Below are 24,337 nucleotides of genomic sequence, written 5' to 3'. Positions count from 1 at the left end.
TAATCTACTCAACAACAACTCCTCCAAGCAACTCTTTTACCACGACTTCTTAGTCTCGTAAACCGACTCTCGTCTCGTTTCCCATTTCAGAAGTTAGACTTGGTTCCGGAATAAACATGCATCTCTCGCCGGTCATACCACTGACCAAACACCAAATAAGCTTCCCAAAAAGCCATTCTTAACTGCCTTGCTCCAAGCATGATCTTCACGATACATCTCCGGCTGGAACGGTCTCAAAGCTTCCTTCCCATCAACCGACCCACCGTATATCTACAACTTAACATCTTGCACTTATTCCTTCCTCAGATCCCCACGTGCATTTAAACCTACTTGAGGGATCAAGTATTCCTACGAATAACCACTGGCTGCAATTGCCCAGCTTCTCTCATTCATACTTCTAAAGGCTTACGAAAACGAGAACTTGCGTTTACCATCTAACGCCTGAACTAATCAGCCTCTGCATCCTCTCCGTAGGAACGGGCATTCTGAGCTCACGCATAACTCAGCTCTTCCCAACTTTGGGGGTCCTCATTGTCTGGCCTAAATATATGCTAGAGACGGTACCCCCACCCTGAGTCTCCCTGAGCCATCAATTCAAGATACCCTGATCAACCTGACCATCATCCCATTCCCTCGACCCCTTCATCCTCTTTCTACTGTTCCCCAGTTTCATAGCTTGTTTGTGGCGTGGTCCTAGCTAGTGAACTGGATGTGAAAGTATGCATCCTTTGGTTCGATGGTTACAACCAATCCTCGGATTGGATCTGAGACTTCATTGTTAGCATCTTGAACTTGCTCACTCTGAGAGCAAGATTTAAACAATGAAGTCGACGAAGTCCAAAATCGCATATCCCCTGTAAAAACCTGACTCCATCTGAGTGGGGTGTACCTCTACTATAGCCCCTTTGTCTAGGAGTGACACAATCTCTTGATTTAGAATCGAGGCCTCCCCAGGACGTACCTTTGTAGGAAGAACCTCGCTGAAAGGAGGTGGCCCTTTTTGAAATTGGATGGTGTAACCATGTCGAATGGTGCGTAGCACCCACAGTGAGATGTTGGGCAAGCATCTCCACGCGGCCCAAAAATCTGCAAGAGGCCTTAGTCATTCCACTTTTGACATATTCAACTGATTTTCCTGCATATGGCACCAAGGCACCTGAGTGGCAGGGAGTTCCATAACAGGAAGACGTCCAGATATCCTGTCGGGCCAATCCACCACATGAAGAATGGGGGCTTTGAACGCCGTCATAAACTGGGCATGCTTGCATGACCCTTGGACTTTTCCTAGAACTCTGAAGACTGGAACGTGCAGAGTATATGAGGATGTGCTTGCATAAAGACTCGACCTAAAATGGCGGGACCATACATATCTGATCCAGGAGGCCACATTGATAGAGGCGAATACACTTGTGCGGTTCATCCTCATTCTCTAAAGGAGGGTCTGGCCTCTGAAGACAAGTGAAGGAATCAGGAACTTTTATTGGGAGCCTGAGAACGAGAGGCCTTGGCTGTTGAACTCAGGTCTAGCCATTTGCATTGTCATTGAGGGCGCTGCAAAGAAGACGAGCGCGAATGAGCCACAGGTGGTTGACACTCTTCTTTCCTAGCGCTGCGTGGAATGAGCTGTTGAAACGCGGCAGACTTGTTTAGCAATATAATAATGGTTTTTGTTCAGGATTTTTTATAAAAATATAGATATTATCATTCATTCTAAATGTGATTTATAGGCTACAAATAAAGAGAAACAGACTCGATTGAACAAGCTGGCTATTTTCATAACGCTTAAGCGTAAAAATAAATAAATAAATGTATTTCTGTGACAAATTTTGAGTCCTGATAAATGAATTCATTATGATCAATGTATCACTTATTCTATAGTAAAACATTGAAGCTTTTTAATTTATATATATAACAAAGCATGCAAACAAATGGCCACTTTTATCATATTCATTTTGTGATCGCGCTAGTTCCAGTGACTTATTTCTTAGTTTTCTGATAACTTCTCTTTGTTGGTGAAATGATGGGGTTGCGTTGTTCCTGAAAGGCGTGTTAAGGGCATGTTTAAGTGACGCGGAGCAGAGCTTCAGGCCGTGACTGTGGAAACCCTGCGCTATTCTGGCCTCGGTGCTACTGGCCGGAGGCTATTAGCCCCGCCCGGCCCGTATTAAGCCCTGGCTGGCACTGGCCCGACAGTGGAAACACGGCTAGTGTAAGCAGGAAAGTAAACACTGCACTGCGCTTCTGAATGAAACACCTATGTCTTCAAAAACATAACTTACTTTTTGTCTCTCTGACTCTTGTGTAGCACAAGGGGACCAACTACAAATAAAAATGTCAACATAAACATCTAGATGGCGGTGTTGACTACAGGAGCACTGCACAGGCAGATGTTTCTTTACTTCTACATGCTTTCAAAGTAAACTTTACTTCACTACATTCCAAAGCATATGCCAAAATTTTTACTGCGCTTCATTTCATAAATAAAAGTTGTTGTTTGTTTTACCTTAAAAACTTACGAGCATTAAAAATGTAAAATTAAAAAAGTACTTTTTTTGTACTCAAGAAATCTTTGAATTACTTTTACATGAGTAAAGTAAGAAAATATTAGATTTCTAATGTAATTAAGTTTTAAATGATATTTAATATTAAATGCAGTGCAGTAAAAAGTACAATATTATGCTTGGAATATTGTGAAGTAAAGTTTTGTAAAGAAAAACACTTTTTGTAAAGAAGAAATACTTCACTGCTGTCCGCCTTTTAGCACCACTGAATGATGTAAGTTATTTTATTTTCATTTCTAATTTAAAAATCTAGTGTTTAATCATGTCTAAATATTTATTCAAATGAAGAACTTAAAAATAAGTAAGCAGGTATGGCCTGCAATTTTCTAAATATATTTAGTAAAGTGGGATGACCATGACATTACAAACGAAAAGTTTTGTTTGTTTGTTTTTTTTATGTAAAAAAGACTCTTATTTGCCTCTTTGCTTAGGAATTTAAACCCCTTTTCTCTAGTTTAACCTTAAATACTGCACTAATTGTAATATAAGTAGTAGACATATTAGAAATAATAATAATAAAAAACTTTTAAGTAGCCTAATTATGTACTATAATTATTGCTCAAATAGTATTTGGTACCAAAACATCTCCTTAAAATATTAAATAAATATTATTGAACTCAAATATACAACACTTATTTAACTGAAAAATATTTTGGTCACATTATAAAAAAGCAATAGGCCTACCTGAGAGTTAAGAAAAACAGAATAAATATGATAGTGTACATGTCATCGACGTAATAATTAATACATAATATGCTGTAATGTTTACCAAAAAAAAATTACCTGTACATACCTGATTGGTGAACCTATTCAACTGTATTTTTTGCAGGTTTGTTTGGTGAACTCCATAAACCACGTGACCGCGCGGCGACACCGGCGAGATCAAAGTTCGTCGCAACTCTATTTTTTTAATGGCTCTGACTGGACGCTCCCACTTTAAAAAGTGGGTTTTAACGGTTAAATCGCTTCTTTTTACAGTCTGAACTCCGTATCATTATACTAGGACTTTTAAACTCATACATGTCAGGGAATGAGCGCCTTCTGCTGGCCGGAATAAAACTTAATTTGAGCATCCAACTAGATTTTATCAAAGGTTCTACCATCCACATAGGGGCCAGGCTCTGGCCTGCTTATCTTTAGTGAGGAACCAGACTCAGGCTTATGCATGCAACAGGTGGATTTGAACTTGTGCTTTGATAAAGGCCTTCTCATAGAAGGATAGTGTGCCGCATCCTGACAAGCTCAATATGGCCATCAGGATGTGCTACCATCTTAAACAAAGAAGTACAATTAAGGATTAAAGTGGGGAACTAATGAGAGTTTAATGCCTCACCAAAAGGAAGCTCCTTTTTTAAAGGAACCGGTTTAATGCTTCATCAAAAGGTCGCTTCTTTTTGCAATCTGAAGTCTGCATTATTATACTAGGACTTTTGCACCCATAAATGTCAGGGAATGAGGGACCAATGCTGACCGGAATAAAACTAAGTGCAGCAGCAGGGAAGCTTTATTCAAAGAGTCTACCATCCACGTAGGGACCAGATTTTGGCCTGCTTATGTTTATTGAAGAAATATATATATATATATATATATATATATATATATATATATATATATATATATATATATATATATATATATATATTTAATCTCTGTCATGTAGCCAGTTAACACAACCTTTGTGACACTATAAAAGGTTTAGACAAACTTAGTATAGGCTGTAGCATTGGATACGTTATTTTGAAATGGTTTTACACCTAATATTATTATACTGACCAAAAAAAAAAAAAAAAAAAAAGGAATCAAGGAAAAGGTGATTTTAATTTTCAACAGATCACAAAGTAATAAAAAAATATTGTACTGTGATTAAAGCACTGATACATTTAATTGATTCAGATGCTTTGGTAAACAACATGGAAAAATGCACACGATTCAGGTTAATGTATGTATATATTATAAAAATCATGAGCCTGGTTTCTCAGATTAGATTAAGTCAGGAATCAGCCCCCCAATTTTTTTTATTAATGTGCCTTAGAAATATGTCATTTTAATAATAATAAAAAATTAATTAATCTAGAAAATCATGGTGTGAATCATGAGACAAAACAAAGACACTGACATGTTTTCAGATAAATCTTCAGTGTAAGTTCAGACAAATCTTCAGTTAAAACAGCTACATTTTAGTCAGAGGCTTAAGCCTTGTCTTTGAAATTGTGGGGAAAAGTATCTAGCCGAAGAAAGTTTTATGGGATAAGTTGTCAATGGATTTTTGGATGGAAGATACATTAGATGTAATTTCAGATATATCCTATAGTCAATCTATAGTCAATAGACAATCTTCAAGAAGGGAAACAAAGGAGTGAATTAAAAAAGTTACTTCCTCACACCACAAGCACAGTGCAATTTGTAATTGAAAGAAGATCTAAGTACTATATATCTACCTCATAATACGCATCCATCATTTGATCGTAACAGCATTGTTTGTCAAAGGTAACTCCTTTTCTGAAAAAGTCTTGTTTGTAATCTCACTCAAGATCTTCAGGAAAATGGGATCTTGAGTGTAGATGCTGTTTTCCATTTCAAACTGCTCTGCTCTGCCTTTTCTAGTTGGGTTAACTGAATGTTGTTGATTTTTTCCTACAGAATCAAGTAAAGAAGAACAAAGGAAAGACAACTTGATAAAACTGGACAAAAATCATCAATCTTTGCAATATATGAGGAGGAATTAAGGAGCATTATTTACCTTAATAATGGTTTGAAGAACAGTTTTGGAAACACTCGCTCACCATATAAGTGAATTTATTAATGACAATGTCTTTGGAAGAAATACATAAATCAAAAAGACAAATACCCATGATGCAGATGTGCTACAACTATGAGGCATTCAGTGATCTAATCTTTGGGTTTTATAAAGATTTGGCTCTATAAGAACCTAGAGCACTAGACTACTTTACTCTTAATACCTTCGACCCTAGATAATACATTATTTGTGGTGTTTATTGCACTGAAGGAAAAGGTGGTTACACCATCTTGTTGACACTTGTGAACGTTACACATACTGTAGTTCATGTCTGATTAGAGTTAAGCTAAAGTCATAGGCCATTATTTTTAAGCTGTTTGGCATGGTAGCCAAGGCTTTTATAGTCATAGGCCACTATTGTTAAGCCAGGCATAGCCCATAGGTCACTACACTAGTGTTAAGTATAACAGATATTCTGTGGGTTCTGCGCAGTGATATTGTGAATTGGAATGCTGAATTGACAAATCAGCATCCAAGACTACAATCATCCATTCACATCAAAAAAATACATTTGTTCATATAATAACTTCTTGTGACTTCATCTTGAGATTTTGATCTGTTTATTATATACCAGTATCACAGTTCTCCAGCAGTTTTACTAACCTGCGGCAACATGTTCTTTAACTGATAAAGGATTTGTAAATTCAAATTTCTCCTCATTGCGAGTTGACTGTGCTACCTTTCCATTCACCAGTTTGCTGGCTTTAATAGGACCTGCAACAAAACAGTTATAAACTGACCTTTTCAAACCAGCTGAATGAATCATTTACAATTAAGAAAAAAAGACACTGCAAGCAATACAACTAACCTGCAAATCATGAGGAATTCACAGATTCATCTGTTTTCTTATTGTAAGTTAAAACAGCCTTCCAGTTGACTTCTGTTACCTTCTTCAACCTCAACTCTAATGGACATATCTGGTCACAATTCCTACAGCAAAGAAAAATTAAGTTAGCAATCAAAAGAAAACTAAAGTGGAAAATTATGTGACAAGAGCTTTATAACAGTGCAGGCACTGACAAAACAAAATCATTCTTTAATTTTAATTCAAATGTAAATACACTCAGTTTACAAGTACATCTTACTGATGCAAATATCTGACCAGCAAATCTGAATTCAATCTGAAGAAATCTGATTTAAGTGGCTTGTTGGTGCCAGACCAATTTTCTGCTGCAACTTGCAGATGGTAGTGTCAGACTTTGGCACAGCAACATGAATCCCTTGATCCATCCTGCCTTGTGTCAATGGTTCAGACTGGAGGTTCTATGAACATTACAATGAGTTCAGGTTACTCCAAAGACCTCCAAAGACACCAGACAACCAATGAGCAATACTGGAGAGATAAGAGTTCGCTTAGAGTTTGTATGAACAACCAGTAGCAAAGAAGAGTAAAATTGGTCCTCACCACTCCCTCTTGGTAACGCAACTCCAGACAGCGCTTCCAACACAGAGCTTTTTCCAGAACTTTAATCTCCAATCAATACAATAGTTGGTAATGCCAAGTCCTTATGGATGCCTACTGACCGCAGAGTGTCGATCAGATAAAAACTCAGACAGAGTCAAAGAGCAAAGATTCCAATATGTACAGGTTGGCATATATCCAGACACATAGTATATAGTACACATAGTACACATACTGTAGTGGCTTAAATCACTTTTTCAGTATCACTTACAAAACTATCTATTTCTACAGAGGGGTTTTCAACTGGATGCAATGGAAAGACCCCATGAATACATCTACATGGATTAAGCTGGATTTAATCTCACCAAAAGGAGGAGAGGCCATAATCTGATTGGCCGTCGGCCATTGTTGGCAGCGTGGTGGCAATGTCACATTATGTGCTGCCATCAGCAGTCATGGGGTTGTCCTACAACACCCACCAGCTCTTCATTTTCCTCAATCACATGTGAGATGCTCTGTTAGGGCAGCAGGATGAGCATCCCAGCTATGTAGTTTTTTGGGACAATGTGAGTTTTCACAGAGCCCTCCAGGTTAGAGAGTGGTTCAATATGAACCAAGGTTTTATCAATCTTTGCCTTCCACCGTACTCCCCTTTCCTAAACCCCATTGAGGAATTCTTCTCCTCATGGTAGTGGAAGGTATATGGACGCCAACCTTACACCAGGGTAAATCTCCTGCAAGCCATGGGACTTGTGTCTGGCGACATAGGTGTGGAGGCATGGCAAGCCTGGATACAGCATGCCAGGGTTTTTTTCCCCCATTGCCTGGCCAGACAAAATGTGGCCTGTGATGTGGATGAAGTCCTGTGGCCTGACCCAGTACGGAGACATGATGCCGTGGCTGAGTAATGCACTAATTTGTATATTTTTGTACTTTATTTTTACATGGACTTACTGTACACAAGTGGCAAACAAATAAGATTTCTGTTTTGTCTTTTTGTACAAGTACTAATTGCACAGTTTTTTTTGTTTTTGTTTTGCAACATGCATTTAGCCTACAGTGAAGAATAAACATTTGTTTCTCCAGCTTCATGTCCTGAGCATTGTGTATTCTATTTTTCTACGTAGTGTTTAGTGACTGTTCAATAGTGTTTTTAATTTTGATCGTCTCGACAATAGTCTTGACTTGACGATTTGACAATATAGTTCAGTTTTGAGCACAGATTGAACAGTTTTGAGGTGAAAGTTTGGTTTTGCAAGAGGAGTCTGAGGTTTTGTGAATGTAGTTTGAAAATCGGGTTTTGTGTTCACGGTTTAGAGAAAAGGAGAGCAGCTTTCAAGAAATGTCTTGGCAATCGATAAAAACTGTAATAAGAGCGTCTCCGAGGACCGACGCCACACCCACTGTGTCTGTCGTGTGCTTGTCCCGTTACAGTAATTTTTATTTATTACTGTGGAATACTATATGGGAATGTAATTTATTATTGTTGACAGTCACAGGAGACAAAATTAATAACATTTTGGGGGATCTGGGTTTAAATCCCAATATAACATTTATAATGTTATGGCTGCTGGTGTGTAGTGAAGGCGCACGAGGAAGACGATATACAAAGGGGTTCTTTTAATGATCACAGGAGAATAAGGGCACATCCTACAAAATACATTACAATACTCAAGTCAAGAAACAATAATCAAGGAGAAGAAGGAACTCAAAAGACAGGGTATTTAAGCACGAGGGAGGTGATCAGGTGAATGGAGACAGGTGGGGATTAATCAATAAACCAAACAAGAACAGGAAAATTACCAAATAAGGAAACTCAAAGTCCATGAATGTAACGGTTACATTGGGGGAAAAAGAAAAACTCAGGTATTATTTAATCACTCTGGAGTTTTTCAAAGATTGTATGATGCTTTTTAGGAGTTAACTATTCCTTTAACATATAAACATGGCAACAGAAGTAAAACAGAAAATTAATGTTAGTACTTGACAGTTTGCATTGAAATCCATATTCTACCTTTCCTTGAAATTCATTTCCTTGTAATTCACATGCATTCTGGGCATTATTCCTGCTTGCTGGCGTAATCCATACGTTTTTTATTTTAGGTTAGTTAAGTCAATATAAAACAAATTATGCTATGTCTAGTGTGTATATATATATATATATATATATATATATATATATATATATATATATATATATATATACACAGAAATATTAAAACAATCACATATCCAAACAGAGATATTGCTCTTTTGTCACTGCAACACCACAGTTGCTCAAAACAATGAATATTATGTCATGTCGTCATCAAGTCTGTCACATTGTGGGTTTGGTCAGTGCAGTTGAGGGAAAACAACTGTGCTTGATTGCCCTTGGTGTTACAGAAGATTTTTGCAATATGTCAGAATGACAGTTGGACTAGCTTGCATGTTACGGTGATCACCACTGATCAGATCTTCAGATTTTGCAAATTGGAACACACCAAATTTATTTCATCAGCCTGAACTTAGTGGGAATAAATAATTTACTATTTAAAAATGTATTATACCTTATGTATTGTACTCTACGAACTACATTTAACTGTACAGTGATGTGATTAAATAGCATTCACTGCATCCGTGTACAGTTTTTTACGTACCTTACCTTACCTATGTTACACATAGTCTGTCATCTAGCTAGTTAACACTGCTTTGCTGACACTAATAGCTGTAGCAGTTCATTAGAAACAATATTTAGTAAATGGCTTTACACCTAATATTATCATACTGAAGCAACACACACACACACACACACAATTCAATCAATAAGGTAAAAAAGTGATTTTAATTTTCAACATATAACAAGAAAATAATGCACTGTAGTCAAAGCACGGATACTTCCAGATGATTTAGAAAACAAAATGTAGGTGAGTGCCCCACTTCAGCCAATAGATGCGAGTTAGATACTTGGTGAAAAACAAAGTTGCAAAGACTTAGGTCTCAAATCCAAAGACTTATTCTATAATAAAGTTAAGTCAACCACACCCAAAACGGCTCATTCTAACACACCCCGCGTCTACGTCTCTTTGTGGGAAGATCACGCAAATAAAGAAGGCGAAACTTTTATTCCACCATGTTGTGGAGTCGCTGTGTGTATCGTTGTGAAAGCGAAACTTTGTTTGGCCTTCCAAAAGAGGACACAACTAGAAATCAGTGGTTAGGTTGTATTTACAACAATTTTCCAGATCAGTTCAACCCAAATATTTAGACGTGTGCAGCGCATTTTGTGTAGGATAGACAGTTTCCTGTGAGAGTAGCCTACAATGCATCTGTGGCAGAAAGGCTGTTTCTATAAAGTGGGGCAATTCCAACTTTGCAAGGATAGTCTGGCGCTTCTAACTCACCGCCTGTAAGTATGTTTTTTTATATTTAAATAATTTGACAATGATGATTCAAACACGAGTTCTGAGCATTGTAGAGTAGGCTGGTTGTTTGCCAAGTGCGAAAAAGACAGTACGAGTCATTATCATCAGTAATCATGTCCCCATTGAATGCAATAAATGCCTCATTTGTAATGGTTTTTATTTGTAAAATTTAGGGTTAGGTTAGGTTGGGTTAGGGTTAACCCTAACTAAATTTGGCTAACCCTAACCCTAACTAAATTTGTAAAAGTTTTGTCTCATGTAGTGATGTCTATATTACAGATTCTTTTGGGATCTGTATTTTAAAGTGAATTTTGCTAGATTTGGCAACACATAAATCATTACTAGTGGGTTACCGTGATCTTCACTCAAGAATACTGATCCACATAAATAGTGATTCCTTTAGAAGGGTTTAGTGAGTCATTACTAGTGTTTTATCATGATCTTACTTTAAAATTAATTATACACTATTTAATCAATCACATTAATTATGAACCTGTATTTATTAGTTATCCAGGATAAATGAAAACATTTTATTTGTTGATTCGCTAATAGAGTGCTATTGCTACATCATTAATCAGAGGTTTTGAAAGTTAATCGTGGTTAATAGAATGTTAATAGTACATTAGCAATTTTTAGTTATTCATTAACAATGGAACAATATTCTAAAGTGTTACCAAACTTTGTTTAGCTTGCTAATAATTTTTGATTGTCATAATATATACACATGCCTTAAAGGGGTCATATGATGTTGCTAAAAAGAACATTATTTTGTGTATCTGGTGTAAATCAATGTTCATATGGTTTAAGGTTCAAAAAACACGTTATCTTCCATATAATGTACATCATTGTTTCTCCTCTATGCCCCGATTTAATTATACATTATTTATATTAATTATGGACCTGTAAATAGTAGTTATTGTTAGTTCTTAAGGGAGGTAAGAAAAAAAATTAGCTACTGATTAGCAAATAGTGAACGCAACTAAGCACTATTACTTACTAATTAATTAATCAGAGTATCTTGTTAGATAATATTGCTAATATTGTATAGCCCATGTGTTCTTTTGTCATTATTCAGTAATGATAAAACAGTATTCTAAAGTGTTACCAAAAGTTATATGGGTTAAATTGTCGAATCCTGCAACGCTTAAACAAGTCTGGAAAATGGATGGTTGTCAGATACATTACAAGATTAAGATTAGATATATTCGTATTTTTATATTTAGTATTTTGTGTTGTTTTTACAGATATATCTTCTAGTGATTATTTAGAAAATTGCTAATTGTTTTTGTAGCAGTAGTCAAACGATTCAGACGAGCTCTTAGGTCTTTGCGTCTTCTGCTGACATCAGAGTCCTCAGACAGGAGCTCATGCACATCTGGCTTTTCCAGTAATTTCATTGTGTCAATAGTCAGGAGCTGAGCCGTCTCCTGCAGCATGTAAAAGTTGATCATCAAGGGCAGTTGGTCAGCCACCCGCTGCACCACAATCTGAAAGAAAACAATTAGATAAGTTATGTCATCACACCACAAGCACAGTGCAATTTGTCAATGAAAACTACTGTAAGTTTACCTCATAATACGCCTCCAGCATTTGTTTATACTTGCATGGTTTGTCAAAGACAGGTAACTCCTTTTCTGAAAAAGTCTCATTTGTAATCTCACTCAAGGTCTTCAGGAAAATGGGATCTTGAGTGTAGATCCTGTTTTCCATTTCAAACTGCTCTGCGATCCTCTGCTCTGCCTTTTCTAGTTGGGTTAACTGAATGTTGTTGATTTTGTCCTACAGAATCAAGTAAAGAAGAACAAAGGAAAGACAACTTGATCAACTTGGACTATAATATTTTCATTATTTGAGGAGCAATTGAAAGGCCTTTTTCACCTTAGTGATGTTTTGAAGGACATGATAGTTCTGGAAGCACTCACTCACCACGTCCGTGAATTGCTTAATGATGATGTCTTCAGAAGAAATACACAATGAACAACAAAGATGTGCTAAAACTAGTCATTCAGTTCTTGATCTAATATTTTGTTTTTTTAATGGAGGCTCTCCACAATGACCAGAAAGTCTTTAAAAAAAAAAATATGTGTGATGGTACCTTTTATGGCATTGAGTAAATCAATGGCTGGATCCTTAAGTTTGGCCACATGGTCCTGCATTATCTTCTTAAAGAATCTGTAGTTCATGAAACCAGGCAGTTCCATCCCTCTGTAATTCTTGCTTAACTCATTTGAATTGTTAACTTTTGGAAACAATATGGATTTCTTGTGAATTTACCTGACCCTTTACATTTTCATTTGAACTCTCTGCTTCTTAAATGTGAAAATATACTCACAGGGTGTCTTTGTACTGTTAAGATAATCATTCCACTTCTTGAATTCAGCACGAAGCTGGGCAAACATATTGTTCTCAGTTATCATCTCTTCTGATGACAGAGACTCGATTTTCTCATTAAATCCATTTAATGTCTGAGGAAAAAATATATTTGTTCCATCATGCGCCTGTTAAATTATTATCATACAGGACTTGAGAGGGTAAAAGATGTTTTATCTGAAGGGCAATTTTGGGATTACATTTGACTTTTTCCCCCCTTTGAATTCTAAGTGTATCTATTAATTTAATAAACAAACAGATCTGTCTGTATTACAAAATTCATATTTTGTTCAATACATTTTTTGGTTTTCTTGAAGGGTTCCAGCAGATTGAACCCTAATGAAAATTTTCAGAAGCAAGAAGATTTGACGTCCTGAAGTTGTTAAGATCAACTGCTGGAAATGCCCTTGATGGTCACCAGAGGGCACTCCATCCTAGACTGGTGTCATAGGCTCACAGAATACATTCCCCATGATCCTTTGCCCGGACTCTTCACTGATCATATTCTCCTGTAGCTCATCACCTCATTAATCTCATACTATAAAGTCTGGATTACTCACTCCTTGATTGCGAAGTCTTGTTTTGCTGTAGTTTACATGTTTTCCTTGTTTCCTGTGGTTTCAACTTTGGTCTGTGACCTTGTTCCATTTTGATCATTTGCTGCCTCTCCTGACCCTTGCCTATTGTTTTTTTTGATTACTCTGTCTCACCTTGGATTGTTTGGAATGATTTTTGTGTCTTTATTATTCAAATAATACATTCGGTGTTTGAAAGTAAAACAAATTATTTTGTAATAAAAAAAGATTGCAAAAAAAAAAGTCTTAAGGCTCAAAAATAAAAGAAATAGATACAATTATTTGCAGAGCATATAGATCTTTGAAAATCTTTTTCTTTGTTCACTTCAATACTTTTTAAAAATCACAAATCAAAAATGTTTCTGCCATCTTTTTTTTTGCTGGTCTAAAACCTTTTTTTGCTAGTTGAAAAGTTTTGCTTGCGAGTTAAGCTGTCTCTCAGTGGGAGGTCTCTACCCACCAGGATGAAAGGCCTTTTCCTATTGGTCATTCTCGATTGACGTCACAGGTTGACCATGAACACTCTGTTTCATGATGAGAAACAGGTCGTGTACTAGGTAAGATAATGAACATATCTTAAACTCTGTGACAAGTCAACTTAATTATGTCCTCTCATGCTCTCCCATCTAAGCCCACTGTAGATTTGATTAACCAACGGTATAGCTAGCTGCCAGAGCCCCCAATAATGAAGCGTCAGGACAATATTTTCAGAGACTGCCGATTATTATAGCTCAAGTGAAAATAAGATAAGTAACGCACATCAAATAACTAACTAATTTGGAGGGTAAGGATTCATAAATTATGACCACAAAGATTTATATGCAATGCAATTAATTTTAGCAATTTCTTTATTTTTGAGCCTTAAGAAGAGCAATCAAAATTTTTAATTACAAAATAATTTGTTTTACTTTTAAACACAGAATCTTTGATGGAATAATAAGACACAAAAATAATTCCACAGGATTGCTGATTTACCTGCCTGTATGACTACGTTCTTTTAATAAAGCTCTGCTATCACCGCTCATTGTGAAAGAGGTCCTACTTTAATAAGGAAATCCTTGGCTCCCTCAGGGTCTTCTGGTGGTCCAATCTCACAGTCCTTAAGTGCTCTCTTCACACTCCACAACTGCTTATTTATCTGCTCACGGAGCTGTGGCAATGATTTCTGTCAAATATAGGAAAGACACAATTTGATTATAGTGTTTTAATCCATCCAAAGTGCAGTTCACAAAAAATTCATGATTTTGAGGCATTTAGAAACTTACTTTGATATGATCAACAAGATCCTGAGTTAGTTGTATTGCAAGATTTTTAATAGTTGCTTTATCCTCTTTCAAGAGGCATCTGTTGAAAAAGAGAAGGCACTTTTTTCACAAGTTGGCTTATTTTATTTCATGTACTATATATTAATTAAAAAACAATGGGCAAAGTGAACACACACACAAAAACATTTATATAAAAAAAGAAAAAGGGAAGGGAGGGGTTTGCTATGAATTTGTTTGGAACAAATCATTTCCTAATCATTGGCAAATGACTCCAATATTAAATGTATATTCTGAAAAAAAAAAACAGATGCATTTAAACACAATATTAGGACATTTTAAAATACCATATGAGCTGACCTGAAAATATTGGTAAGATTCAGGCTGATTGGACTTCCGGGTATGGCGCTAGAGTGAGACTCAGCATTTAGAGCTCCCGAATAACTCTAAATAACCTTCCCTAAAGAAATTGCGACGAAAGTACTTTATCTAAAATAATAACTTCAAATATTCTGACAAATATGCCGAATCCAAAGAAAACAGACAATAAAAAAAGAAGAAACTCAGGAAATGAGACTACCACTATCTGACTCGCCGCCACGGTTCCATGCAGAAATGGAAGAAGCTTTTTTCCGAGTTCAGGAGTTAAATCGACAGATGCCTGAGTAAGTTCTCAGAATTTTTGGAGAAACAATTTATCATTCAATAAATGAGAACAGTGGACGTAGACACCAAGCAGCTGGAGACGGAAGCAGCATAACGGGCCTTCACAAAGATGTCGGGGATGTCAAATTGGATATTGACGACGAAATTAAACAGCTGAAATATAAAATTGATGAACTTGAGAATCAATCTCGTCATCAGAATTTACATCTTGTTGGTTTCCCCAGAGAGAGATGAAGGCAGAAACACAGTGGATTTTTTAAAAGAATGGCTACCTAAAATTCTGGGACAGGAGGATGCGATCTACGAAATTGAAAGAGCTCATCGCACTTTGCAACGACGACCAACGGAAAACTGCAAACCATGGGTCATTCTGATTAGTCTACTTCAATATGGAGACACATTAAAGACCCTCAAAGCGGCCAGAGAACGGGGCAAGCTCATCTATGGCAATTCTACTATCATGCTATTTGGTGACATGTCATCAACCTCGTTTAGAAAGCGACAAGAATTCAGCGCACTCAAAAGACAGCTACGCAATAATGTGTTTCAATACGTGTTATGCGATGCTTCTTCCTGCGATGCTGAGGATTTAGCTACCTGTGGGACAAAGATCCTCAAACTCCAAAGCATCGGGAGAGACTTATCTTCGACAACAGCATCCGCACTTAATTGCACTTATTTAATATGTTAAGAAAAAGGCATATCAAGGATGTCAAGGGATCTATAGTAAACTTTACTAAAGCAATCACCCATATAGCAAGCAAGATTAACTGCGCCGAAGAAGGTTGAGTGTGTTTTTTTTTCTTTTCTTTGATGATTATTAATAACTTTGGTTATTTCAAAGGTGGACTATATTTAAAATATAAAAATATTATTAAAATATAATTGCTGTATAAGTCTCAAGGAGTAGAGGAAGCTGAAATCCAAAACTTGAATTAAATATCAGAGTCTTATGTGATAATGACAGAGGAGAAGTGGAAAAATACATTTCAAAAGAAGAGAGTCTGCTGTTGCTGCACTAGCTTGGGGTAAAAGACCTGGTTTGGATGTTTTTTCGATGGACTTTTACAGAAAGTTTTTCTCTAAATTAGCTTACCTATTGCTTTCAATGTATGATGAGGCAATTTATAAAAAAAATAATTACCAGAGACTTTAAATCAGGCTTTAATTACGGTCCTGCTGAAACCTGGCAAAGACCCTAACCTATGTACCTCATATCAGCCGACCTCACTACTTAATTCTGACTGTAAATTCTTTCTAAAATGATTGCATTACGTTTAGAGAGGGTTTAACCTAGTTTAATTCATATGGATCAAACTGGATTTATAAAAAATAGATCCTCTTTCGATAATATATGAAGATTAATGAACACTACACTAATCTACACAGCAAAACAAATGGATTCTCCGGTGATCGCTCTTTCTTTAGATGCAGAAAAAGCTTTTGACATAGTAGAATGGCCTTATTTAATAGCTATTTTGCATAAAATGAATTTCTTCATTTAAAATTCTTCATTTCTTCACAAAATGATTTATTGATATGATGATTTGAATGTTGTAAAGAAGTCCATCAGCAGCTGTCCGTACTAATTACGATTTCTCTTCGTACTTTCATCAATCAAGGGGAACCAGACAGGGATGTCCTCAGTCTCCACTACTTCTTGCATTAGAATTGGAACCCCTGGCCATAGCAATATGGGCAAATTAATCAATATCTGGACTAGAGGTAGGAGGTTGTGTACGCAAAATATCATTGTACGCGGATGTTTTGTTATATCTAAATAATTCTTAATCATCTCTACCTACTTTATTTCAGTTGTTGGAAAACTTTATAGACCTATCTGGATACAAAATTATGAATGTTTTGATTCCACTGAATTTGACTGCGGAGAAAATGCTCTTAAAACATTCCTTTATGGAATTCGGAAAAAATTGTGCATTTAAGGATTAAATATTCCTTCAAAGCTAGAAGAAACATTATTTAAATTATTCCCCATTACTTAATTTATGAAAATGAATGTTTTTCCTAATTTTTTATATTTCAATATCCCACAAAAGTTTTTTAATAAATCTCAACAGCCCAATTTATTTGGAAGAATAAAACTCTGAGGGTTAAATTTAAAACATTACAAATGACATTTAAAAAAGGTGGATTACACTTCCAGATTTTCTGTTTTATTATTGGGCAGCACAAATGAGAGCGGTATGGTTTGGTAGATAAATAGTACTTTGCCACCTGCATGGAAACAAATCAAAAGATATCATGCAGGGGAAATACCTCTAGTTAATCTCATTGACTTGTGTTACAAAAGTAGTTAACAACCCATTCATTAGACATGCTTGCAAATTGGGGTTTGAAATCAGGAAAGATATAATTGGCTACTGTCGTTATAATATAACACTCCTTTTCACTACAACCCATCTCTTCCTGAGGCATTAAGAGATGGGATAACATAATATTGGTTTAAAAAGGGAATACAAGTGTTTGGAGACTTATATGAGGAGGACACACTAGTGACATCTGAACAATTGAGAATAATGTTTTCTCTTCCAGTTAAATACTTTTTCAAATACTTTGAGGTGAGAAATTATATAAATACAATACATGATAATTTAAGGTCTCTCTCTTTACTTCCAATAGATAGCATTATAAGAGAGAAAAAAGGTTTTGTGTCTTATATGTACACCAATTTCATTGACTTGTATGGGAAGGATGTATTATTGTCAAGACTTAAATGGGAAAAAGCAGCAAAGAAATGCATAGCTACTGTATACAACGAAAATCAGAAAAACCACCTAGGCCTATTGTATGGCTTAGAGAACTTTCGTCCTAAAGTATGTGCCTGTTGAAAAAAATAGTAAAAAAAATAGCGTCTGAGTAAGCTATGGCATAGGTACGACGCCGAAGTATGAATCAGCCTTTATGCCTTATAACTAAAGGTTTTCTTTTAATTCTTTTAATAGGTTTTTCTTCATATATATATATATATATATATATATATATATATATATATATATATATATATATATATATATATATATATATATATATATATATATATATTAGGATAAGCAAATTATAAAAAATAGATTAATATGCAAAATTATTTTCAGTCTGTAACCTGAAATAGTCATGGTTTTGGAAGAAATCTCTCTCCATTTGTGCTGCCTCCTCCAGAGGAATTTCATCATTGATCTGCTGTTGTCCTCTACACTTCACCATGATGTAACCTTTGCGGAGAGGAATCACTTTGTTCTGGACAATGGCCAGAATGCGTTCCTCTGTTCCCTTGTCAATGAGGTCTGGTTTGGTCAAAATGGCTGTGAGAATGAAATGGTTATTTTATAAAATGTAAATTTTCTGGCAAACACACTGCACGATATTTTGGTGAGATTTTTGATGTTGTGCAGATCAACTGCTTTATTACCGACTGTTCTTTTGCCCTCAGGATCAACTTCTTGTGCCATTTTTAAGGCTTCTGTTGTTGCAATGTCAGTATTACAAGGGACCACAACCAGGTTTATAGTCTCAGGTTTCTTAATATATTTCATGATCAGACGTTTGATCTATGAGACAAAGACATAGTTTAAAAACTGTACTTATACTAGTTTGATCATGAATCAGCAAAATCAGATTATATGACTCACCAGTTTTCCAATATCCTCTGGTTGTCCTTCTACTGGGACTCTGGCAATTCCAGGCAGATCGATCAATGTGAGGTCACATACATCTGGTGACATGATCTCTAATGTGATGAGCTCATCACATATTCCTACCCCTTTTCCTGCCAGCTCATTCTGGGCTATAAAGCACAAAAACTGCAGAATTAACTCTAATGTTCATTGGAAAATAAATTGTCCTTTAAAGCAGTGAGAATGAAGACATTTATCTTAGTCAAGCCATTGTAAAGAGACTATATAGTACTTAAATATTTTGAGTAAAACCATTACTTTAGAATTAATAAATGAATATTTCAGTTTTTACATTTTATATGTAATGGTTTACCCTTTAAAAAAAAATTCAAGTAAATTTTTTGTAAAGGAACAGTAGGCTAAAATTTTGAGACTTTGAATTAAATATACATTTCATTCAGTGCTTAAAGCATCAATAGTTTTGACTGTTTTACCCAATCATTGTGTACTGCTTATATATTGTTAGCTTAGCAGCATGCTAATAACAGGCTCAAGAGGGTAAAATTAATACAGAAGTTTGATACAGATTTTGACAGGTTGATACAGTACCTTGTATACAAGAATGTGGCTATACAACAAAACTGATGTGCTATGGGTTCTGCACAGTGATAAGGTGAATTGGAATGCTGAATTGACAAAACAGCACCCAAGACTATAAGAAAAATCCATTTTATAGGACAAAATATATATGTACATAGTTACTGATGATGAGATTTAGATTACCTTTTCTTTTTTTTGTATTCTATACACTAGTAACAGTGAAAAGAAAAGAGAATCCCAGCAGTTTTACTAACCTGCTGCAACATGTTCTCCAACAAATGAAGGATCTGAAAATTCAATTTTCTTCTGATTTTGAGTTGCCTGTGCTACCTTTCCAAACACCAGTTTGCTGGCTTTAATAGGACCTGCAACAAAACATGGTTTAAATCCAGTTGTAAAAGCGATAATTTAAATGCAACTGAAATATACTCTTTCAGCTGAGAAAACAAAACACTTAAAACAGTACTATTAACCTGCAAAATGTGAAGAATTCACAGATTCATCAGTTTTCTTATCGTACGTTAAAACAGCCTTCCAGTTGACTCCTGGTACCTTCTTCAGCCTCAACTCTAATGGACATCTGGTTACAATTCCTACAGCAAACACAGTTGACAATCAACAGAAAATGAAAAGTTATGTGACAAGTGATTGATGTATGTATCCATCTATCATTTGAAGGAGAGAGTGAGAGAGTCACAACACCCCTTGACCTGCAAAATATTATGTTACTGTGTTGTTTTGGTTATTATTATTATTAGGGCCAGCACCACTAAGGCACAGAGCCCTCTTGTTCTTTTCTTTTCAACAGTCAATACTTGATGTATATCCAGGGCCGCTGCTGGCTAAATGGGTGCCCTAAGCAGGATTGTATTGCTGTGCCCCCATTCCTCAAATATGATGGGAAAAATAACACCTACTATACCTAACTTTAATAAAAAAAAATTAAAAAAAGGAAATTAAAAAAGGAAATTTACAATACTATAGGTAAATGTCTCTCAACATTTACCTATAGCTATAACTTATGACTCTAATTTATTTTATAGTCTCAAGCATTCAGAAATCATGCAAAAGCAAATTAACCAGTTTAACTATGATAAAACGTGGTTTATTTTTGATAGGGTTGTGATATGCACGTTTTTTGTTGAAGAAATTATAAAGGCTGTGTCATCTATAGCAAAAAGGTTGCCAAAAATGAAATATTAAGTGAATATTTGAATTAAATGTTTGGACAGTAGCCTAAGCAAGGATTTGATTGCCCTGTAAGTGTAACAGCAGCAATTACATGGCATTTGGCTCCCTTTGCAGGAATTTGTAATAACATGTACATAAATTGTTTATATTGTATTTGCCTACATTATGTATTTTAACAGTGTTATTATTAACCAATCAAAATTGCATCATTGTTTTTTTTATATAATGCATTTTAAGTCATTTTAAAGGCTACTGATGGCTTAAGTCTGTTTTTATAGCAACAACAACAAAAAAATATTATATTAATACTTTTTTGTAAATTATTATTTGAAGTAACAAAACCATGGTTAATCTGAAGTTACCATGGCTACAAGAATGATGATTTGTGGTGTTATTGTTAAAACCATGGGTAATTTTCGTAAGGGAACCTGAAAAAAAAAAAAAAAAACTTTCACAGGAATGTGCCTGAAAGTATTAAACGAGCCTTGTTTTTACCTAAATTACTTAAAATGTATTTTAATATATATTAAAATGTATAGATGTGCATTGTAGCTGACACCTAAATGAACACATTACAATCGTTTTATGACTGCAAGTCTTTCTCCTCAAATGCTATTGATCTTCAAATTTGCATTTGAGCCCATGTGAAAAAGTAGCATAAATTTACATATGATTTACAGTTTATTTGAATAAATATCAAACATTCAATTGTTCATTATAGCTGCACCTAGATGAACAAATACAGTTGTTTTTATGACTGCAAGTCATTGAATGTCCAACGTCAAGCAAACTTTATGCCCGTTTTTTTTTTTTTTTTTTACTTTCTTTAGTTTTCTTTTCTCTGCGCCGGATTGCTGATGTCCTTTACCCAGGCATAGATGTCCATCCATCAATTATGAACGTTCCGCCGCAAACATGAGGTAAGAGCGGTAGCAAGCGCGGATGGGAGAATGGTGCGTTTTTTTTTTTTTTTTTGAGCCAATGGGATGGAGCATATAGAGAACGGTGGTACTGTGCATCTCACACATATTTAAACGCATTCATACAAAACTCAGTTCAAAAATCTAATCAGGCTGAACAGCTTTTGCCCTGCATGTCATAGGCTCAGCTGAACATGGCTATTCAGGGCTTTGTAAAAAGGACATGCTCTGGAATTTGATATACTCCTCTGAGGTTTTCTAACTGATTGTCACCAAACTTATTATGGTGAGAAATGAGAAACAGGAAGCATCCAATAACATCCACAAACTTTGTCTGTTTTTGTTCAAACATCAGTTATTTGTTTCACTGTATCTTGAACGGTGTTTCTGTGGTGATTTATTAAAGTTTTAGTAAAAATAATACAATTCCGTTTTCCTTTTTGTAAAGTGCATTAGCCAAACTACAAATGGAGACAACAATGGAACAGGAGAGGGAGGCATTCTTTCCATCTCCACAAGGACTTGTACCACGGCAGATCACCGTTGTTTTTCGTGGACAACTACTGTTGTATAATGCTATTTAGTATGATAAATTATAAGACGAGTCAATCTTTTGTTCGTTATCTGGCACGGCTCGGTGTTCATCTTCAGTTCTTTCTTCACAGCAGTTCAGTCAGTGTACTGTTTGAGTAAATTAATTATTCCCGGATACTGGTTTGTTTGAACTCAGAGGGAGTATCAGCCACGTTAAAAAGAAGTTAACAGCTTAAGTCATTTGTGGATTAATGCTTACTGGAGACGGGAACGGTTTCAAAAGATTCAGTTTGATTTGGTGAACTGGTTCAAGAAGATCCAGTTACATCAAGTGATCAAGTGACTAAACTGCAGTGCTGTGAACGCACTCACAACAGACCCGGAAAAGAAGACAATGCTGAATAAAGTCATAGTTTTTACTATTTTTGGACCAAAATGTATTTTCGATGCTTCAAAAAATTCTAACTGGCCTTTTGATGTCACATGGACTGCTTTGAAGATGTTTTTATTACCTTTCTGGACATACATTTTCAATGGAGGGACAGAAAGCTCTCGGACTAAAACTAAAATATCTTAAACTGTGTTCCGAAGATGAACGGAGGTCTTACGGGTTTGGAACGACATTTGGAATGACATTTATCTGAATTTACATCTAATGGATGTAGCAGTAAAACAGTTCAGCTCACAGATGAAAACTCAGCTGCAATGCAGGCAAAAATGTAAAAAATGCTGATAGATCATTAAGGATTTATAAACTTAAAAAAAAAACATTTTAAAGGTTTTGGTTACAGTACTTTACAATAATATCTCATTTGTTAACATTATTAATTGCATTAACTAACATCAACAAACATTAATAAGTGTAAAAAAATATATTGTTCATGTTAATGTAAGGATCCACCGCCAGCCCAAAAAGCAGAATCCAAAGGCCTGGTTGAAGGTTTAATGCATATTCGGCCTTTTACTTGGGCTTCTGAATTTATCAGGATTTAGTTTAAATTTTAGTCTAGCTCTGTGTTCAATCTGATTCCAGTTTTAAGTGATCACTAAATTTAGACAATGTTGCTATTGAAAAACTGATCACAATAGATATTTGATAAGTATATACTATACTTTCAATTATCTGTTCACTGGGGACCTAATGTCTCTTTTAACTCTCATGCTAGCTTCACATGGATCTTACGATCACAAACCAGTCAGATGCTAGGCAGAGGATTTAGATTGTCATAATCTGGTCTTTGAACTGCCGTTAATTCACCACACAGACTTTCACACTACACCCTGGACTACATTTCCCATGATCCATTGCACAAATCAGAAGTTCACCTGATAACAATCACACCATGCACCTGAGAACAATCACACACAAAGCACGTCATCAGACACACTTTATAAGCATTGACCTTCTCACACACGGTCAGGGATGGGAAGGTATGAAGGGTATTTAATGCCAAAAAGGGTAGGAGTTGTGGAAGTGTACATAAAACTAAGCGTAAATTAAATTTGCATGCACAAGATTATCTTTAGCCGCGTTTCCACCGCAGGAACTTTACCCAGGAACTAGGTACTTTGGCCTGGTACTTGGTGTGTTTCCACCGCAGGAACTAAATAAAGTTCCGGGTAAAAAAATGCCCCTCAGAAAGTCCCTGCTGGCGAGGTGGTACTTTTTCAAAGTTCCGGTACTTTCGGGGGCGGGATTTTGGCGCTAAACACTCTGTTGAGTTCACGCAGCATTGGTTGAGTTCAACCACCATTTATTCGGATCAACATTTTCCAAATATTACTGCTTCGGGGTATATCTAACAGGTTTTCTTTGGTCTGTATTCAATTTATCTATATGTTAAAATGAAAATAAAAAAGGCAAGTCTATATAATATTTTGTTTCATTGTAATGGCTGTATATAACGTTACACATATCCCTGAACTAAGTACATTTTTGCAGCTGTTATTATGTTTAAATGAAAACGAAAGGAGGCAGTGGTATTTTATATCCTATTTCGTGTTATTGTAAATATACTGAGATAAAAATTGCTGTAGCCAAAGCCATCTGAGTTCACGCAGCATTGGTTGAGTTCAAACACCATTTATTCGGATCATTTTCAAATATTACTGTTATTGTGTCATGAAATCTAATTTTAAAAGTATTTCAGGCGAGAATGTAGTTGTTTAAAACTCAGATCTGTGGTTTATTTGTAAAGACAGCGCCTATTTAAAAATGTGGTTCGCCGATCTCGGAGACGGTGAGCTCCACTCGATCAGCGGGAGCTCAGTCCTCATGTATCCGCCGAGAGCAGCCTCTCCTGGGATAGACCTTCTGATATGTGCCGCTGGCTCTGATGTCTCTTTAGTGGTTAAACATAAAATATAATTCAGCTGCGGGGTATATCTAACAGGTTTTCATTGGCCTGTATTCAATTTATCTA

The 24,337-nt window shown here is 35.7% G+C and overlaps 3 protein-coding genes across 3 annotated transcripts in view; 1 reads left to right on the top strand and 2 right to left on the bottom strand.

Moving 5' to 3' along the window:
- Nucleotides 1-2,315, bottom strand: part of zgc:101783 (uncharacterized protein LOC447883 homolog) — a 38,226-nt gene extending 35,911 nt beyond the window's left edge. Inside the window, exon 1 of the mRNA XM_052597228.1 lies at nucleotides 2,280-2,315. The gene's annotated coding sequence lies outside the window, so the exon portion shown is untranslated. The remainder of the gene's footprint in view (nucleotides 1-2,279) is intronic.
- LOC128014006 (galactose-specific lectin nattectin-like) overlaps nucleotides 1-24,337 on the top strand; it is a 120,657-nt gene that overhangs the window by 3,183 nt on the left and 93,137 nt on the right. The window lies entirely within an intron of this gene.
- LOC128014008 (interferon-induced GTP-binding protein Mx2-like) overlaps nucleotides 10,714-24,337 on the bottom strand; it is a 31,826-nt gene continuing 18,202 nt past the window's right edge. Inside the window, exons 3-14 of the mRNA XM_052597235.1 lie at nucleotides 19,743-19,862; nucleotides 19,524-19,634; nucleotides 18,685-18,839; nucleotides 18,465-18,603; nucleotides 18,159-18,357; nucleotides 14,375-14,453; nucleotides 14,152-14,274; nucleotides 12,497-12,629; nucleotides 12,260-12,403; nucleotides 12,043-12,119; nucleotides 11,734-11,943; nucleotides 10,714-11,651 (exon numbers count right to left, since the gene is read on the bottom strand). Of these exons, the coding sequence (XP_052453195.1) occupies nucleotides 11,418-11,651; nucleotides 11,734-11,943; nucleotides 12,043-12,119; nucleotides 12,260-12,403; nucleotides 12,497-12,629; nucleotides 14,152-14,274; nucleotides 14,375-14,453; nucleotides 18,159-18,357; nucleotides 18,465-18,603; nucleotides 18,685-18,839; nucleotides 19,524-19,634; nucleotides 19,743-19,862 (1,724 nt within the window). The 3' untranslated portion in view covers nucleotides 10,714-11,417. The remainder of the gene's footprint in view (nucleotides 11,652-11,733; nucleotides 11,944-12,042; nucleotides 12,120-12,259; nucleotides 12,404-12,496; nucleotides 12,630-14,151; nucleotides 14,275-14,374; nucleotides 14,454-18,158; nucleotides 18,358-18,464; nucleotides 18,604-18,684; nucleotides 18,840-19,523; nucleotides 19,635-19,742; nucleotides 19,863-24,337) is intronic.

This window comes from Carassius gibelio, chromosome B25, assembly GCF_023724105.1.
Source record: "Carassius gibelio isolate Cgi1373 ecotype wild population from Czech Republic chromosome B25, carGib1.2-hapl.c, whole genome shotgun sequence".
NCBI classification, from domain to species: Eukaryota; Metazoa; Chordata; class Actinopteri; order Cypriniformes; family Cyprinidae; genus Carassius; species Carassius gibelio.
The sequence above is the reverse complement of the archived record's forward strand: the minus strand, read 5'-3'. Positions and strand labels throughout refer to the sequence as shown.